Below are 16132 nucleotides of genomic sequence, written 5' to 3' on the forward strand. Positions count from 1 at the left end.
CTGGTACAAAGTCCATAAAAGTAGTTAATATGAGAAATATCCTGTAAAATATATTTATACACTATTAAGATAGATTATAAAAAGAGTTCTGTACAGCTTAAAAGGCCCAGATAAATAATTTGAGTGTGTTCAGTTTATTCAACACTGTCGTCATAGTTATTTTCTTCATCTGCCTTTCCTCTACCTTCCTGAAGTGTATTACAATTAAACATTTCATCTGATGCAAATGACAACTTCTTTCAATATTTATTGTAGAAAACTACAATCACATGGTCTATTTAAACTGTGGTGCTGAGAACATACAAGCAGAAAGCCTGCACATAGCAATGAAAACTGCTTACCAATTATCAGAAAAAAACCATCTATGGCACTCAATAAGGTGAACCCAGAAAGTGGGTAAAATGAGAAATATAATTTATCTTCTTAAATCTTTTGGGCTTCAGGGTCAGTTAAAGCTAGTAACAGTTCCCTTTGAAGATATCCCTCTGTGCCTTCTTGGGACCAATGCCATGCACATCCCTGCATCTGGCTATGACCCATCCAGTTGGGAGGAACAGACACCAGAGGGGCCCTCACTTCTCTGCTTGAGGAGGATGAATCAGAGGATTTAATCCAGTTATATATAAACACATACATATATATTTTTGTGTATATTTATCTATGGAGGTATACAGCTATATATACAGGTATATATACAAGGGGTCACATTTTCAACTTCCTAAATGCTAGATTCATTTATAAGGGCCTGTCTAGAGACCCCTGAGTAACAGCCCTACTTTTCTGAACATCATTTGAGCAGTTCAGAAAAATTCCTGTGAAGATACATCTGTTTCATAGCTCTCCTCATGGAATGAAGGTTATGAGCAAATTGAGGATGGGTGATAATGGTTGAAATAGCAATTCTGTTTCAGAAAGAGGTAAGGATTCTGACAAAATGAAGCCAAGCCAAACTTTGTGAAATATCTACAAGGATGCCATGTAGCCATGGACTATGTACTGTTCCATGGTACATTTTCTCCACATGCTTTAGTCATCAAGTGCCTAGTACTATTCTTTGTGGATATTGTTTGCTCACTGTTTAGCAGGGCCATAGAGAGCAGGACTCCAGATGCTGGAACACAATTAGATTTGCTAAATGTACTGTAGCAGAATTGGCCTCTGAAATGTCACAGAGGAAAGGAGGAGGCAGAGTATCAGGGCTCCATCAAGGAAGGCTGCTATGGCTGAAGATCTGACACAAGGATGCTGGAGGAGACCCTCAAAGCATCCAGAGTGCAGCTGCAATCCCACTGCTGTGACAGTCCTGTCACTGCAGGGAAATGCTTGATTCCCCAGAGCAGAGAGGCTATTTCTCCATGCACATGTACCCCTTGGAAATGTGTTGTCTCCATGGAGTCCAGATGTTTTTGTATCCAGGTGCAGAGCAAGCAGGACAGCTCTCCAGTGCCTTCTCACAACAGGGGCATGTGCTGTGGCTGCAGAAAGGGAGCAAGGCTTCTTACTGCTCTCTGGGAACTAGGGCAGGGCCATGCCATGCCAGCTACAGTCTCTTTACCCCATCCCCTACCAACAGCAGATGGGACTGGTCCATCAGCAGCACTTGACTAGCAATAGTTGGGACTACAGTACTTCCACACTGCTTCCCAATGTGGAATTGCCATTATTTTGCACCTCATACAAATACTCTTGTTCATTTCTCAAGTTCTAATAGGCTGGGATCCTCACAGAGACTCTCTACAGGCTATTTTTCAGCAGTCCCCACTGGGAAGGGAACCATGGCCAGACACAAACCAGCCAGCTCCAGTTCCAGAACCCCTTTCACAAGGTGCTGAACCCAGACCCACCCGAGGAAGTTTGCACTGGCATCTTTGTCTTGCTGCTGCTGTTCTCACTCCAGGGTCACTGCAGCACTGTCCCCTCTGTGCTGCAGCCTGGGCAGCTGCTGCTTGGCAGCTCCAGCCCCATTGCACCCCTTGGCTAACCCTCAGTGGCTGCTGAGGCACATAAATCCCAGCTCCATGAATGTCTGCAGGGCTGGAATGACCCAAGTGCTGCTCCCACATCAGCTCTTCAGTTTGGAAATGATATATGGTTATATACGGATATTTGGATATATATGTGGAAAGAACTCTAATGATGTGATCTGTGTAACAGGACTCTAATGCAGGCCCATTCACCTCACCAAAATGGCCAGAACCTTGCTAGAGGAGTTCATCCAAAAAGTCTGTAAAGCCCCAGATGACATAGCAAGATACTGGTGGCTAAATAATTTCCTGATCCCTGGGCAGCAGAGCCCTGAGCAGTGTTTCAGGAACAGTGGTACAGCTGTTCTCTGCTGACTTGAAGAAGACAGCAGATGGCTATTTGCTAGCTTGCAAGCCCTGACCAAATGTCTGAATTGAGAGAATAAAAGTGGTGCAATATATCTTTAAATGGAATTTGGAGGTTGTGGAGGCAAGGCTGGCTAAGGAATTCTGCAGCTGAGGGGAACGAAGAACAGCTTCATAAATCCAGATATCCCTCAGGAAAAGTCCAGTCTGTTTCCTAATGGTTTTCCTCCCCTTTCTTTAATGCTTTGAACAGCAGTGCAAATAAACATACAATAAATAAATTAAGGAAGAAACAGAAGTGTACAGGCCAGCCAAATAAATAATTTCAGCTTCTCTGTCCCCAGTAAGATAGGAAGAATATACTTCCTGAAAACTGGCCAGAAGCTCAAGATCTGTGTGGGCTGGTGCTTTCTCATCCTGAGCACAGCCTGCATGTTCTTTTCCACTGTCAGATGGAAAGCTCATCTCCTCCAGAGGTGCCTGGGTGAAGGGGAAATGCTGGGATACGGGGTGCTGGTTCAAACTAGTTGGTAAAGAAAGCCTCTGAAAAGGAGGCTGTAAAAAAGGAAAAAAAAAGTAACACAAAATAAGCAGCTCAAGCAACCCCTAATTTAAAAATCCTTAACAGTGGACAACTGTCCAGCTCGCACTATTCATTATACATATTCCAGTTCTCTGCACCATAAGACACGAGAAATGCCAAAATACCCTAAATTCCAACTTCTGCTTTGATTATTTCTCTAATGATAAAAGCTGTCTGCTAAGCTCTTGAAGTAGATGATCACATCTGTAATAGATGTTACCAGAAGAAATGAAAGAAAAAGTACAGTGTAAATGAAAAACTGTTTACACTGTTAGTTTAGTTCATATGAGCTTATTTTCATATTTAAACATTTGATTTCTGTCACCATACTACATGCCTACAAATAAAAATATCTATTTGTTACAACTGCTTATCACAACTTTAGAAAGACTCCAGAACAGTATTAGCCACAGGACTAATTACATAGCTGAGCATAGCTTAAAACTGTTTTTATATGAAGACCAAAATTAGGTTATTTTGGTACAGCCCTTGTAAGTACTCTGTTTGAATGTTTTCCCAATGCAAGAGAAACATTTGCAACTCTGATTTCTGCCTTGGTTCTTGATGAGAAATACCTGAAGAAAAAAATAACAGAAATCTGGCACTTCTGCAAGTCCCTTTTCCCCCTTTATTTCTACCTCTATCAGTGCTCTTTCATTTCTGAGTTCTTTTCTTTAGTAACAGTGTGCCTCTTCCCCTTTCACAATCTAAGGACTTGTAGCGTGCACCCATATAAAAGAAAATTTCAACATCTGTCTGTGATGGAATGGAAAATCTGAGAAAACTGGCACTGGCCTCATAAGTATGAGGAAAAATTCTCTTTGGAGCCCTACAGAAATCTTGCCTCAGCAATGAGAAGGAGATTAGGCTCTATGTCTGCATTTTGTCTCTTTGTTTTCACTTGAGATCACACTCATGTGCAGCATGGGTGCATGCTGTGCTTCAGACACTTCACAGCTCCTTTCAGAAGTTGTTATTCCTCCCAAGTATCCCTAGAATTTGTATATTTATACAACAGCAGAGGGAGCCAGAACTTCAAAGTCAGACCATAATCATGAAGCAGAATTCATTGGCTAAGTTGAAGGGAGGGAAGGACAGAGGGCGGGAGAGAGAGGGGAGAGGGAGAGAGATGCCATCCAAATTACCTACAGAAACAGCCAGCAGAGCTTCTCTCCTGGACTGCTAGGGCACAGAAGATCTTACTTCACTCCTACAACATTTCTGCTTTCTTCCAGAACAGAAATGTGCACCAACAGCACTGATTCTCTCCATCAGTAACTGGTAAGAATTTTCTAAATTATCTATTTCACATTGTCAAGAGCTCACATCTCTTTATTAAAGGTATCACCTGTTATTGTTGAAAAAGCAGCAGATTATGTTTGATTAATGAAGACTGTTTGACTTGCCATGAAAGGCCCAACTGAGCAAAGCTTTGCAACCTTTTGGGGTGCAAGAGGGAGATGGCAGCTTCTTGGGGGCCTTTGCAGTTCAGTGTGCTCCCTGCCACTCAGTGGTGTGACAGAAAGAACCTTCCTGGCTGCCTCTGGTCCCTGGAAAACCTTCTTATCTCCTAGTCCCTGAGGTTTCTTGATCCTCACACAACCAGCCTCAGACAGGATACAACACATCACTCTCCAGATGTCCTGACTGACTGACTGCTAAGGCACCCATTGCAATGTTTTACAGATTCACCACCTCCTTTGGTAAAGATCACCTTTGTAAAAATGTATTTTTTTTCTCTTGGGTAGCAAATATGTCACAAAGGCCATTACAGAAATCAGGGACTGACCACCGTTCTTCAGTCTGCTGATTTACTGTTCACATTTTACCTTTGTGAGCTGGCTCCATGTCTTTGGTAAGGTTGTTATGAGTTTAACCAGAAAATAAAAAAGCTTTTGTAAAATTTCCCTGCTTTCTACAGGGTCAGAGAAGTTTAATTCATAGCAGAATTGCATAAGCTTCAAAAAGTTTCCCTCTGAAAACATGCAGATGTGAGAGGGGGAAAAGGAATTAACTTTCCTGGATATTTTTGCCATCCCTTATGTTTTAGACTTGTAACATATTAATATTACAAGTTTTTCTATGCTCCAATTATACCGGTTCTAGAAATTTTTATCCTATATAGCTTTTTCAATGACCTAAGATAGTTTCTTCCAAAATTTTTGCAATACAGAGTTGAAAAGAGGTGAAGAGTCCATCATTAACTTTCACTGCACCAAATCCCTTAGGGATTTAACACTGTTGTGGGATGTCTCTGCAAACTCAGTGACATGTTTCCTCATCTATTTAAGTGTTGCTTTCCTGGGAAGCTGTAGGAATAGCCAAGTGATTTTTGACTTTTCTTTAGTATGTAAGGCTAAACAGGGCAAATCTGCTTTACTGAGATAATGCCATTGGCAGCCAAAAGGGGATACCTCTGTCAGTCAGTCCCCACTACCTCAATTCATATCTGTAATACGAATTCTGGCATTCTGTTGAACCTTTCCATTGCTTCTTTTTTTTATTTTATTTTTTTTTTCCCTAGCAGACAACAGGCAGCTTTACACCCAGTAATTGCTGTAACTCTTTAAATAAGTGATACAATCACCACGTGTCTTTAGGAATTGCTTCTCTCAGAATGTCTTATGGACTGAAAGCAGCAGTTGTTTGAGCAACTGGTTAGGCTCTGAGGTAGATAAGCAAGTGCTTCTAAGTACCAGATAATGAAGCCAGACACTGCAAACATGTTTTGTCTTTGACTGATGTCTGATGTGGAAATTGGCTTCCCCTGTCCATCACAATTGTGCAGACTGTTATTTGATTACAGGCAGTGGATGATCTTGATCAGCTTTGCAAAAATCACCCACTCTTTTCCAGTGGGCACATAGAGCCCAGCATCTGTAGCATCCCCTGCTTTATCCTGCCTGCAGGAAAAAAGTTTTTATAGGGGTTTTCATAGGATGTCTTTGAGTCCAGAGGTCTCTCAAAAGAGCAGTCATGCATTAACTGCTTGAAGCCACTTACGGTCTAGCAGTTTCCTTGAAACCCACTGAGGCTTTTACTTTCTTCCCTGACTCATTTCTGCAGAATTCCCATTCCTTTGAGGAATTTTTCTGGGAAATACAGGATAGTGCCCTGGGGCAAGAATTTTTAGCTGACAAGTGATAATTTGGTTTCTTTTTTTTGAGACAAGCTGAGTGACATTTGTTAGTTTAGAAGGCTGTGCTGTTCACCAAGACAAACTCTTCAAACTTTGCCTGCTCTTCTTCTTTGCTTCCAAAACAAACAGAATAATAAATGATAAACAAACAGAGTGATGACAAACAGTGATAAATGTCTAAAAACAATGTGGGGAATTTAGCTTACACTAAGATTAAATCTGAAAACTCATTCCCTTCTCCCTTCTGCAACCTGTTAATCTGCTGCAGACTTTTGTGACACTTGCTTTTTAGAGAAGCTGTCTGATCCTGCATTAACTAGAGAAGAAATTCTCATTAATATCTTAGGTTTTGTTACCTAACTCTTTCCCAATATTCATTAAGAGTTCTGAACAGGATTTCTCTTCCTTCTTTAAAATGCATTAGCAAAGAACAAAGGAAAAATCTTTCTCCCTCTCTCCCTCAGCAAACTGATTTAGGAGATATACTTTTTAGTCATACAAGCCAAGTAAATATTGCTTCACTTTCTGGAGAAATAAGCTGTTTTTTCTTAGACTATAATCTCATTGCTATGTTTTTTCTGGGGTAATCCACAAACCTTCAATACTATGAGGGGGCTAACACGCTTGCTCCCACTGCACTGGTGATTTGCTATATTAGCTCACCTTTGATTCAGATGTCTAAACAGGATATGCACACATTGCTTATTACTGGCTCTTGCTTTGGAATAAACTGAGTGGCAACCAAACACCTGAAAGTCAAACACATTATTTGGGAGTGACTATCCTTGAGGATCCACCACCCAAGGATACCATAATAGGATGCACGAGTATAAAGTCACTGCAATATTTATCTTTCTGGGTTTTTTGGGGCTACTTTTTACATTCTGGTTGCTGGAACAAGAGTTAAAGAGCACTACAGACACAGGTGATCTATGCATTGACTTTTCCCAACACATCAGGGTGGCAGCTGGTTTAAAACACCTCGTAGTGCATGACAGGTTCCCTTGAGACACTGGAGAACTCATGTCCCATCTCCCTCTCACAGTCCCCTGATCTGTGTTAAGAGGGTGATAATTCCTTATTTACCCCCTGAGTGCCCAGGAAGTGCCTGCCAGTCTCCTGGTGGGGGACACCATAGAATGAAGGTGTTAGCAGAGAGGGAGCTCCTAACCAACAGCCCACATTGCAGAGCCTTCAGAGATGCTCTTTATCCCCACCACACTGACACCTGTGACAAACACACTGCCACGCTCAGCCTTTGGCATTTCTCTTGGAAATGCACTCCATAAACCTGGGGGATCTGGCTTCTGCTTTTCAGGTGGCTCCACCACTTTTTTTTTTTTTTTTTTTTTAATTTCTTCCAGCATTATTAGTTCTCACTGATGCTTCAGCATGTCCAAAAGTGTCTGGGACCCTTGAGAGGGCTTACTCTGTGGACACAGATGTTTGTAATAACTGCACATATTTTCATATTTTTCAAGCAACAAAAGAGAACCATGTGTTTGTTGTCGAGGATACTGTAGCTAAGGACATGGGGCTGGGACCATAGTAAAAAGCCCATGTGTTTTGTTTACAACAAAATCTATTTGTCCTGTCCAAATGCCAGGACTTATCTCTCCTGACTGGTACAAAATAATTTTGCAGGCTGCTGGTCTCTTTGCTCTGTTTTGCTTGCAGCATCTCCATTGGCAAAAATCATTAACTATGGGGCTGGTTGAAGGTTTTTCATTCTATATCCATTTCCACTCTGAGACAGACCACTATACCCTTCCCATATGTGAACACCATTGCCTCTTATTTTTCTTCCAGAAAATGTATCAATCTCTTCACATGGATTGGGCAACAACACAAAAATGAGTGGACAGAAGGAGTCACACCTGTATCCTCAATTTGGAAAATTTTCTTTGCCCTTCTTTAATTAAGATTTAAGGAAATGAACGACCATGAGAAAGAAAGGGCTTCTATATTTTTCTTGTGTGGTTATCTTGACTGCCTCAGATGGGTATGCATAGGTGTCAGAGAGATAGTTAGACAAATCAGCAGGTCTAGCAAAGTAACAAAAAAAATTCACTGTACTCATCTATTTTTGATGATTAAGCAGAACAATGATCCCAAAGCATCCTTTTATTTACTGCACACTATTGCTTTCTACAGTTTCTGAGAGGCAACATCTCTAGAAACAATAAATTTCATAATGGGAAAGACAAGGTGAAGAAAAAGATATGGAATAGTGGGTGCTTTTTCATACAGTACTGGTTATCTTTAGGCATGCATTTGTTCAGCAATAAATGCTACTCAATTGAAGTGATAAGCTCACTATACACCATGTTATTTGTGTAGTCATACCTTAATCAGTTTTTTTTCTTCTGAATCTCAGACATCTTTCATCACCCCACAAAATTGTTTCAGTGATATTTAATCATTGAGGAAAGGGTCATGCAGTGGTTAAATAGTGTCATTCCCCGAGTATTTATTTACTTTTCATGCTGCAAGCCTTTGTACAGCATGGAACTGCCTCTGGCCTGATGAGAACTCCCAGCAGAGTCAGATTTTTTTCTTTTGATTCCTGGACACAGAGGGTTTGGACTCGAGGGTCAGGATTATGAAGCAGCCTTTGCTCATAGGAGTCATCTGGGAGAGTCAAGACAGTCCTGTGACTGAGATTTCCAAAGGGATGCAGCACCAATTAACTCCATGGGTTCTGCTCCCTGAATCCCACTGAAAGTCCCAGCTCATGGCTTGCTGCAGTGATTATGGAGCAGACCTGTCTGTCTGTGCAGGAATACTATCCAGCAGATAAAAAAGGCTTTTATGACAAACTTGAAAAAAAAACCAAACCAAAACAAAATTACACTGAAGGAGATTCAATAAAAATTTTCCCAGAAGGAATTAAAAGACACTATCAAAATCACTCACTCTTAAAGCCAAAATCAGGGAACTGGGCTGTATCTCTGATAAACCCTGTCATGGTCATGTCAGGGCAGATATCAATGCTTCATGGGCACTGGAGTTCATCCAGAATGAGGAAGCAAGAAATTTGGACTGCAGTTCCCATGACCTATCACAGCTGTGTAGAAGCTGGAAAATGTTGAAATTATTTTGAATTATTTTAGACTTTTAAAAATTTTTCCCATGATATCCCCCCAGAGAATGAGCCTGAATTTTTGCATGGTGATTGTCTCACACAAATGAGTTCTGGCTGCAATTACAAATACATTTCACAGAAGATAACTTAATGTTGACTTTGTGCACCTAATATGCCCTGCTTTGCACATTGGTATTTAGCTCAGCTGATGGTAAATGCAGCCTCACAATGTCCTCTGCCCAGTTTTGAATCAGAACCTTGCAAAAGCAGAATTGCACACAATTTTTACCCTGGGTGGGTTTAGATCCGGTTTTCTTGTATCACCATTCTACTGCATTAGTGATGTTCAAGAAATTGCACTGAGTGAAATAATGAAGTTAAGATGTTCTTAAATCCATGGGACAACCTCACAATGAATAAACATGGCCATAATTCAATGGAGTTGCACAGACTTTCATACCACACTGTAGCAAAGGGCTCCATTTTATGATCTAATAAACTATGTAAGAGGGAGCTGCAGAATATACACAGAATCCCTGGCATTTGCTTCCCTGTCTCCCTCCTTACCCTTTTGACTAATTTCTTGCAGCATAACTAAACATATTTTTCCTCTGCCTTTCCTTTGCAGATATACCCAGACCTTCCACAGCCAGACAGAACAGATATAACGCTTTTAGGCTGGCTCCAGAAGACTCAGACTGTGTTTGACAACCACCCTTTTGGATAAATATTTTGGGATTCAAGATGAATAAGACAAGGGCTGTTAGTGATGTTTTTCATTTCCTGATCAGCAAGAACTGGAGCTCAAGCCGAAGCTTTCCTATGAACATTTCTAATCAGTGCATGAACATCACTGACCTTACTGTCTTTCTGGCCACCTCCTACAGCTTGGAGACTGTTCTGGGCATTGTGGGAAACATCTGTCTGATTGCTGTCATTGCCAGGCAGAAGGAAAAGGCCAATGTCACCAACATCCTAATTTCCAACTTAATAATTTCAGACTTGTTTATGTGTCTTGTCTGCCTGCCTTTCACCGTTGTTTACACCATGATGGACTACTGGATATTTGGAGAAGTCATGTGCAAAATGACCTCTTTCACTCAGTGCACTACTGTGACAGTGTCAATCCTTTCCCTTGTCCTTATTGCTCTGGAGAGGCACCAGCTCATCATAAACCCAACTGGCTGGAGGCCAAATACCTCCCAAGCCTACCTAGGAATTGGAGTGATTTGGACTTTAGCGTGTCTCATGTCCCTGCCCTTTCTGACCACGTCCATCTTGTCTAACGAGTTGTATGAGCAGCTCTCACACTTCATGAATTTTTCCACTGATAAGGCAATATGTATCAACTCGTGGCCTTCTGAGCAGCACAAACTTATCTACACCACCACTTTACTGCTCTTGCAGTATTGCATGCCTCTGTTCTTCATCATCCTTTGCTACCTGCGGATCTACCTGCGCCTGCAGAAGAGAAAGGACATGTTTGAGAAGAGCGAGTACAGCAACCGAGCCGTCCAGCTGAGAAGGATCAACATTTTGTTAGCATCCATGGTTGCTGCTTTTGCTGTTTGCTGGCTGCCACTGCATGTTTTCAACACCATCGTGGACTGGAATTACAAAATCATTTCACCTTGCCACCACAACCTCATCTTCTCATTGTGCCACCTGGTAGCCATGGCTTCCACCTGTGTCAACCCTGTTATCTATGGTTTCCTAAACAGCAACTTCAAAAAAGAAGTCAAGTCACTGATTCTGAGCTGCCAGCATAATTCAGTAACTGCCTCAATGGAAGAATATGATCATTTGCCTTTATCCACCATGCAGACTGAAATTTCCAAGGGGTCACTGATGTTGAACTGCAGGCACAATTCTATCTAACGAGCAGAAAACATTTCAGAAGGGTGCACTGACACCACACACCAATTATATTACCTGTGGGTAATACAAAGCAACTGGTGATGCCACAGCTGGGACGTGAACAGGAGCCCATCACTACCTGATTTTTGGAAGAACAAGAAAATGTTGTAAATGTTCACAGTTGCTGCTGTGGTGTGCAAGTTTTTCGTGTCAATGAGGTGGTACAGACACTGAGGAGACTGGGCTGATGTATCAGCAGCTGCTCTAAGATCAGTAACTAAGCTGTGGCTGCACAGAGGCTGATGTGGGATTCATCAGTGAAACTCGTATCTCTACCATGGCTGCAGTAGAAAACCAGATTTCCAGTTTCAGCACTGCAGGCTGACAAAAGCTGTGTTGAAGAAGAGTCTGTTTTTTAGTATTAGTAAGATTTTTATGCACAGCTGAAACACCAGTGGAACAGAGATATGTAAATATCAATTTTTTTTTTTTTTTGCTTTACCACCTCTCACAGCCCATTAAGTAACAGCATCTTTCAGATCTTCACATAAAACAACTGCCTGTTTCTGTGAAACTTCACTCTCTGCCATAGGCTTGAAAATAGCCATTGCCTCTGCAAGTGGGGACAAGGAACAATGGCCCTGGTATGTAAAGAAGACAGTCACTTATGAGGGATGGCAGCAAATGAAAATGTTATTAGATGGATTAAACTCAAAATGCATTGAGATGATACTGAGAACTATTTTTAAGCACGTGAAAAGCAGGTGTAGATCTACATGGAAATGAGTCAGCTCTCACTGCTGTCAATCACAAAATCTGCAATGCTAAAACTTCATGCCGTGATGGTACAAGATGGCCAGATTACAGGAGTTGTTCCAGGACTTGGTAGCACCATGGCATTCTGCTTCAGCATCTTCTTGGTACTTTAATTGCAAAGTGTCTAATTCAGAAGGTCAGAATGAGCATGAAAAGCTGTTTGTGGAAATCATGTGTTTCCAGAGTGGATACACTCCCAAAGAAATAAGCATATGGAGAATTTCAGTTTTTTTAAAAAATAAAGCATGATGTCAGGTATCAGCCCCACTCACTGACACCAGCAACACAGGTGAAGCTGAAATTCCAACAAATCAATAGATGGTCAATGAAAATACACAGGTGGAATCCAGGTCAGGCTGAAGCCAAGCCTTAGGTAGCACTGTCAACTGCTCTAGTAAAATGAAGGTCATTTTTTTTCACAACTGTGTTTTTGTAGCCTTTGTTCATGAAACCTATGAACTATAAACTCATTTTAACCTCTGGAACGAGAGAAATTGTTCAGTGACTGCTGAGAAACCGAGGCATGCCTATGAAGGACATACTGAGGTACAGATTGAAAAAAACCAACAGTTTTTTGCAAGTGCAAAAAAGAGACCAACCAGTTCAATGCTAATGAAATATTGAAGCATATTCTGTCCTGATTTGCTAAATTAACCTTAGCAGAAGACTGGGCTAGGTGGTCAGCTGAGGTAATTTCCAACATGCATTGTGCTAGGATAAGCAGTGGTTATTGCTGCAGTCAGTAGGTTTGCATGGAGCTGAAGATATCCAGTGTATAGTTATGCAAACAACCAGAAACTCCTCAGCTGGCAGATCTCTGATTAGACAAATTGGTACAAAGATAGGCAAGGAAAAGACTTCTTTCCATGCTGTGAACTGACAGGAGTATGGATGCTGAGCAGAGTATCTGAGGACAAGAGCTAAACCCTGTGTTTAGGCAGCAAGAGCTATCAGTAAGTATGGGATCATATCCCCAGCTGGCAGAAATAAGAGTTAACCCCTTACCATAAACTGAGAGCACAGATTTCTGTGGTAAAGCTTAAAGTTTGGTCTTGAATTCTCGTGTGCAGAATCTTATGACAGAAGCTTTTTTGATGCAGCCACCCCTGTAATTTTGGCCAGAACCTGTATATCTTAGTAATGGACTTTGTGTGTGATTACCTTTTGTATTCTCCTCAACTATGTAGCAAGACATTGCTTTTTTCAAAGGGATTCCAGTTTCCCCTTTTTTCCTTTGTTGCTTGCTGTGCTATGTTGAGAAGTTGATTGGTTTGCATGCAATGTGATTTCTAGACTGGACATTGAGTCTACTAGAAACACAGAACAAGAGGACTCTTATTTTAGATGCATCTTGAAATTTGCTGCTGTAGCCAAAACCACCATGGGATGCTGAGTAGCACAGAATACAGTGGTTCCTCCCAATCAGTGTCAGTTTTATCAAAACTGTGCTATATTACTTCAGGGCTTAAATACTGTTTCAACTTTGTTCTGCATGTGGAATCAATTTAAGAAATTCTGCCTGTTTTTTTGCACTTGTTAGAATTCCAGCATTTAGCTAGCTAAGGTATCTGTAAAGCTATAGTAAGAATACTGTGCTAAACACGAACAGAGAAAATTACCTGATACATGGTCTTTAGTATATAACTTTTCAAGCACCGGTGTCTTAAATGGAAACACAATTACCTTTAGCATTTGCACTTCCACGAACCTGTCTTTGTCGCTAATTCTAACTGCAAACATTTGGTAAAGCACTTACAGTATATCAGAGACCTGCCACTAGAGCTATGCACTGGCATTGTGCATCAGATCCCAGTTCTTCCTGCAAAGGGCAGAAATATGAGCGAGATCTGACACTCTGTTTAACTGTAATTCACGTGGCCCTTTGTTTCCATGAACACAAGTGGATACATAAAGCAAGCAGATCCAACTTTACACTAACACTGACAAACACAAACGGATGTTATCTTCCTCTTGTGATTAAGCAAAGTGTCAAGTTTGGAGTCAACTACTGTTTATTGCTAACTGACTTTGGACTGGATAAACTGCAGGATTTAAACACTAAAAGCCACCAAACTGCACCCATACATCTAACTGCAAGAATGCAGATCCTCAAAACTCCCAACCAGCTGCAGTCTATGTACTTACCATTCTGAGATACATGTTTTTCAACCTCTAAAATTTCCTAACTCAATAAATTTTGAGGAAAACCCAGAAAAATAAATAAATATAAAATAAAATAAATATAAATAAATAAAAAAATAAATATATCTAGGTCCCAAAGAACTGCATATGTAACAGTACCAATTCTTCATTCTGTGCACACACCAAGGTTTATCTGCTGTGCACAAATGCAGTAGAGGATCCTACCATGTTAGTTTTTAAGAACTGCTGTAGAAACTGTTCCCTGTTCCCTTTGAAGGCAAAGTCACAAGGCTGGGTGCAATTATGCCTGCACAGTTGAAAGAGACATTTCATTTCATTTGTCACCTTGAGGCTCTAAGCAGCCAAGGGAGGCCAGGTTTCTTTGGCCCCAGCAGAAGGTAACAGAACAGAAATAGCTCACATACCTCTTATCCATCTGTAAATAACTGTAGATACTCTTAATGTGTAAGAAGCATTGAGTATTTTTGTGTTCATTGTATACAGTCATGGTTTTGGGTATACTCTTTAAAGTTCTGCTACTGAGTTACAAAAGCAACGTTGGAGAAATAGGCAAGAGCTGTGCAAATCATGAGTTCCTACAATTTTAAGACCTTACACTGCCTTTTTTTTAAAAGAAATCATATTCTTGCCTCTTGTGACACATTATAAGAAGACAGTAAGTTTTCAGAGCAAGAGAACAATTTATTTCTGTGATATAAGTAGCACACTACAGGGAATCTTTTAGTAACAAATAAAGTAATATTGTCTGTGTCACTTCTCTGTGCCTGCTTCTGTAAAATTATGTAATTGCCTTCAAAATATAAAAATACATAAGATTTAGTCCTCAACTGGTGTTTATCAAGGAAAAACAAGTGTATGGTGTGATAAGAGCCACTGATATGTGAAGGATTAATAATTTGACACATTATTCCAAAGGACAATGGTGCAGAGCAGCCAGCAATGGAGGACTGGCAAGTACCAAAAATTCAACATGGAATGTTGGAATATTCTGATGCCAGAACTCAAATCAGCTTCACAGACTTTTCAGATTGCACAGGAAGCTGGGTCCTATGTGGCACAGTGTCCTGAACCCTGACCAGAACCACAGGGATGGTGGTTGAAAACCAATGTGGGACATTTAACAAACTTTAACTGTACTTCATAAAATGCTCTGCCTGGGTTAAAAGTACTGGTAAATTTCTCTGACCTGGGTTACCTGGCTTGGCAGACAGTAACCCAAGGTACTGGAAATGGGTGCAGGTGGTGCTATAAGCAGGTTTGGTTTGTGACACTTGCACACACAAGGGGAGGGTGCAGCAGCAGGGTCTGCCTGCCTGGGCTGGTGAGGTGTGGCAAAACTGCCACAGGGGATGGCAGCAGTGCTGTGCCAGCCATCAGTCACATCTGCAGTGTAGGTTGGCTGGGTGCAAACAGTGAGAGGTTATTGGGACATAAGATGTCAATACCTGAGGACCACTTCAGAGATCCTTCTGCTTTGACTCATGTGCCTTCTCACAAGGTCACCTGGCATTTCATCTTACAGGCCATTCTCTTATTGGTCAAACACTGGCCTGATTTTCATACCAGTATTGATTTCAATGTGAATTGCTGATGCTTAGCATGATGTGTAATCTGGGCTTGGATTGTACGAACATCAAAATCCACAGAGCTTTCATGATCTTCCCTCCCTTTCTCAGTTTGCTCTATAAAGTCACTTCTTTTAGCTCAGGAAGTCATAAGTAGAATAAGCCTGAGATTTATACTTCTGTACTATGCCTTTCCTGCCAGACAATGCTCATTAGGCCTTAGAATTGTTTTGTTGTCCTTCCAGTAAATGCTTATATGAAGCCCAGTAACAGCACAGAAATTTTATGTTGGAAACCTGTGTTGAAATTTAATTCCAGAGATGTCTAGCTTTTGTTTTTTCTTTTTAGTTGATGAGACCCACCACCTTTTTGTAAAACAATACTCATTTAAATAGCACTATAGTATTAATAACGTGATAAAAAGTATTTTGTTCAATAGAAATTGCAACACAGATTACCAGATACAATACTAAAAAAAAGGGCCATGAGACACATAAAATGATGGCATAATAATAATATCAGTAAGTACTTTTAGTGGGATATCACAAGTTGCAAACTGACAGTAGAAAGATGGATTTTCAGTTGAAAGGTATG

General features: G+C 40.9%; 1 protein-coding gene across 1 annotated transcript; it reads left to right on the forward strand.

The window, feature by feature from the left end:
• The first annotated feature begins 3852 nt into the window (after positions 1-3852).
• Positions 3853-11724, forward strand: NPY4R2 (neuropeptide Y receptor Y4-2). The gene is made up of 2 exons (XM_056495298.1): positions 3853-4194; positions 9766-11724. Exon 2 carries the CDS (start codon positions 9882-9884, stop codon positions 11013-11015), a length of 1134 nt encoding a protein of 377 aa, XP_056351273.1. The 5' UTR covers positions 3853-4194; positions 9766-9881; the 3' UTR covers positions 11016-11724.
• Positions 11725-16132: the final 4408 nt, after the last annotated feature.

The sequence above is a fragment of the Oenanthe melanoleuca genome, chromosome 6, assembly GCF_029582105.1.
Source record: "Oenanthe melanoleuca isolate GR-GAL-2019-014 chromosome 6, OMel1.0, whole genome shotgun sequence".
Lineage (NCBI taxonomy): Eukaryota > Metazoa > Chordata > Aves > Passeriformes > Muscicapidae > Oenanthe > Oenanthe melanoleuca.

What these genes read in the sequence shown, in the direction of transcription:
- NPY4R2 (XM_056495298.1), top strand. Translation starts at nt 9,882, where the DNA reads ATGAATAAGACAAGGGCTGTTAGTGATGTTTTTCATTTCCTGATCAGC.